The sequence below is a fragment of the Nicotiana tomentosiformis genome, chromosome 11 (assembly GCF_000390325.3).
Source record: "Nicotiana tomentosiformis chromosome 11, ASM39032v3, whole genome shotgun sequence".
NCBI classification, from domain to species: Eukaryota; Viridiplantae; Streptophyta; class Magnoliopsida; order Solanales; family Solanaceae; genus Nicotiana; species Nicotiana tomentosiformis.
Genome location: NC_090822.1, coordinates 107,805,891 through 107,810,239, shown reverse-complemented (window position 1 = coordinate 107,810,239; position 4,349 = coordinate 107,805,891). Strand labels below are relative to the sequence as shown.

The 4,349-nt window shown below is 40.7% G+C and overlaps 1 protein-coding gene across 1 annotated transcript; it reads right to left on the bottom strand.

Moving 5' to 3' along the window:
• Positions 1–1,150: 1,150 nt before the first annotated feature.
• Positions 1,151–1,885, bottom strand: LOC138901995 (uncharacterized). The gene has a single exon (XM_070189799.1). It carries the CDS (start codon positions 1,883–1,885, stop codon positions 1,151–1,153), a length of 735 nt encoding a protein of 244 aa, XP_070045900.1.
• Positions 1,886–4,349: the final 2,464 nt, after the last annotated feature.

The following is a 4,349-nucleotide window of genomic DNA, read 5'->3' as shown; positions in this document are numbered from 1 at the left end:
GAGTGGCTAAGAACCCTATTATTCTAGGGTCATGGGTATACATGAATGTTGATGTTTGAAGTTTAATTTGACGACGTTGGGTTTATCATATTGGGTTGTTTATTTAATTCTGTTTCTAATTATTTTGCTGAGTAATTAACAGTGAAATACTATCTACGAATCTAGAGTTGAACTCGAAAGTGGGAACCCTAGATTGCATATAGAAGTAAATAGAGTAAGTTTTCAAAACCCGGGCATCGGGGAAAGGATTCGCGATTAGGATAGACATATACCTAATTGCCTTACTCGGTTAAAATACAGGAATTGTAAATGAGTTCTTGTTAAACTTAATTCCATAGACATATAGGTATTAAGTTAACTTGAGCATGCGAGTAAGAACTCGACAGATTCTTACGAGTGAAATTAACCCTGTGAATCAACAATTCAGATAAATCAATTAGCTATTTTAAAATACGAATGCAACATGAATGTTAGATGACCCGTGACCCTGGAATATTATATCCTATTGATTGTTGAACAAAACTATTTAAGTGTTGTGTTGAATTCGTAGCGATTCATTATTTGATCGTCCGTAGGTAGTAAGTTAGAAAATTATATATTTTGTTAGAAATATCTTGAATCAATAAGCTATTCGAGTTTGAATTAGTCAAAGTTAATCATAAGTCTTCGTGGGAACGATACTTTATTCACTACTTTATTACTTGACGACCACGTATACTTTCGTGAGTGTGTTTGGCCGTAACAGATGTCATCTTCTCGAAGTCTCTTACTATGTGTTGTTGATACTTTTGTCTTCTTTGCGACCGAGAAGGTGATCCCATTAATCTCATTCCCTCCGAATATCATGTTGATCGTTTGGCGTGGGGGTTCCTATCCCGGCCATAGTTTTTTTTTTGGCTCGGTCACTCAAGAATTCTCTGAGGTGACCATTCTTTAACAACATTGCCACTTCTTCTCGGAGGTGCCAGCAGTCCCCAGTCTGATGGTCATTAGTGTCGTGGTATTCACACCATAAATTTGGGTTCATCTAGCAGGGATCGGACCTCATAGGTCTCAAGAATCGTGCCACTTTGATGTCTCTCATGGCCAACACTAACTCCATCACGCTGATGTTGAAGTTGCACTCTAATAACTTTAGATAAGAAGAACCTCATGGTCCCGAGATTATTCTATCCTGCAGCGATCTGTTGTTCCGCCCACGATCGATCCTCCTGTCAACAGTGAACTTGTCTGACGTCCGTAAGCTCCTGCCATGACCTTCCGTCTGCTCGTAGTGCAAAAACCGGCCCCTTAAAGTTCGTCTATCTGAGTCAACATCGTCTTTCATTTTTTCTTTGTTCTTCTCCCGTCCTTTTGCCGATGACAGAAAGCCAACCAGATCGTCTTCGATCCTTATTTTTGACTCATACCAGTTGTGGACATTCGACCAAGTTGTTGCTTTAAACTCGAGCAGACTTTCTTTTAGCTTTCGGGAAGCATCCGAACTTCTCAGGTTTAAAACCTTAGTGAACACTTTCGCTGCCCATTCATCCGGGACAGCCGATAACAACATCCTTTCCTTCTCGAACCGGCTAACGAATCTTCGTAATAACTCAGATTCTCCCTGCACGATCCTGAATATGTCAGCCTTTTGGGATTGTACCTTTGTGGCACCGGTGTGGGCTTTGATGAACGAATCTATGAGCATTTCGAAGGAATCTATGGAATGTTCAGGTAATAATGAGTACCATGTCAAGGATCCCCTCGTGAGAGTCTCACCAAATTTCTTTAATAACACGGACTCAATTTCGTGAAGAGCCAAATCATTTTCTTTCATCGATGTTGTGTAGGTGGTAATGTGCTCCTCTAGATCTGAAGTTTCATCGTATTTCGGCACTTCAGGCATCCGTCGTATTTCACCGCACTCGGCTTGTACGGTAATTGAATGTACTTCTTTGAGCTCGGGCCTTTCAATATTGCAGGTGTGCCCGAGATTTGGTCCATGCGGGCGTTTACTTCCTTCATGAACCGTAAGAATTCCTCCTTGAACGGATCGTTATCGCTGTTGAGGCCAGATCTACTCCCCCTAGCCCCATCGGAGCCAACTTCGCCCCTGGGGGGTTGTTGTCGATTCTCTGCATTGTTTGGTTTGTAGGAACAACGGGAGGAATTGAATTTCGCTAGTTCGCATTTTTTTTAAGCATCTGATAGTGACTGTTTTAGCTCCGTCATTGTCACGACCCAAACCGATGGGCCGCGACGGGCATCCGGTACCTTACTCAACCGAGTACCAACGTAACGTATCTTTCTTATTGCATTATCATATACACGTGACATACGGGCCTAATAGGCCAACAAGGCCGTACAATCTTTCACGCACACGACATATGTCTACAAGCCTCTAAGAGTACATAATTGTCATTAAGGTCGGGACAGAGCCCCGCCATACCAAACCATACACATCTAAATCATATTGACCAAACAAGCAACTTTGGAGCAAATGGAGTGCACCAATATCTTCTGTTGAGCTGATCGCCTACTTGGAGGACTCTCGACCTGTCTATCGAGGCCTGCGGGCATGAAACGCAGCGTCCCCAGGCAAAAGGGACGTCAGTACGAAATAATGTACCGAGTATGTAAGGCACTATACTGAAAGTTGAAATTGAACTGATAATATATTAACTGAAAGTAACTGGAAGTCAATGATAATCTGAAGATATGCTTACCTGCTGATACTGACTCCACTCTCTCAATAAAGTAAGTAAAATAGTTGTCCGGCCTTATAAGGCTCGGCATATATATAACTGCTCGGCCATAGTAGGCTCGCTCATATGCGCTCGGCCATACTAGGCTCTGTATCTCGGCCAACTGGGCTCGCTCATAGGCGCTCGACCACAGTAGGCTCGGTATATAACTTTATCATCTGATCAGAGGTTGCTCAATAGGGGCCTGCCCATCGATTATAGCTCGATGGTAACGAAAATACTGTAATACTGTATATATAGACTTTCTGCTCTCTTGACTGAAAAAAAAATACTCAATTGAATATGAAATCCCGATAAGGAAAATATACGTAAATTTCGGGATATGAATTTTTCTTTATGCCTCGTTATCAAACTCGTGTAATTACGAGATCATGCCAAAATGAAGGAAAAGCTTAGCCTTAACATACCTGGAGTAGGGAAAAATCCGTATGATATTCTTGAAAAAGGTTGCACCGTACTCCCCTTAGAATCGCAAAATCCCGTTGCTATTATGCAGTATAATTTCAGATAAAACAATTTGCTGAAGCAAAATCACGTAGATCTAATCCTTGTAAAGAATTCATATGAATTCCATACGTTAGGAATCCTTGAATTCTTAACATATGCAACTTACATTGTTAAGAATGGATAAGATTCTTGCATTTCTAAAACTTATTGTGGCTTTTCTTTCTTAAATGAATGCTAAGTCTCATATCTTTAATCTTGCCACATACTACAATAACTTAAAGAGTCATCATGGGATTTTGAGGGATGCTGCCACGAATGCCTCCTCACTTATCCAATTATCACCTTTTTTCTTAATTAATTCATTAATTCTCTCACTAGTCCAATAATTAATTAATTATCCACATAGTTAAGAATTATTTCAAATTACATAAAATACTATTCACTTTTGATATACTTTATACACCTTACTATCATATTCATATGGTACCTTGTATGGTACTAGTCCATAAATATCGGGTATTTTAGCTCGGGCAGTATTTTATCCCAACATGCCAAACTTTGACGAAAATTCACTTTCTTTGATTTGCTTACCCTCTCACCTTCACCAATTTACTCATCACTTGTTTAAAATAGCATAATGCTTATAATCACAAAATAATTTCATTCCCGAACTTGCGTCGATTAACTTACTACGAAGTTTTATCGTACGAAAATGCGGGATGTAACTGTCATGACCTGATTTTGCTGCGTGAGAGGGCCTAGAATGATCGTTTGTTGCTCTTGCAGGATCCTCACTGCATCCGCTACGTGCCCTTCGTCAGCATTATCAGGAGTCGCCTCCTGTACTTGTTTGGGGTACCGCCCGTCATACATCGGTGTGGCATCGTCCCGCTCATTGCGAGTGTTGCTGATTGAGTCCTCGAAATAAGGATGTTCCCCTTGAACTTCAGGATTGTGAGTGTCGTTAACTGTATTGACGGCCATTGTTGGAGATTTTTGCTAAAACAAAAACGATCAAAGCTTGTGAGTGAAAGAGGCAAGGATCAACTTAACCGCACGATTGTGTAGGTCCCACGGTGGGCGCCAAACTATTTACCCGAAAATTGGTACAGTTAAATTTGTTCGTGGTTTCTAGACAAATTAATTAATTTGATCCAA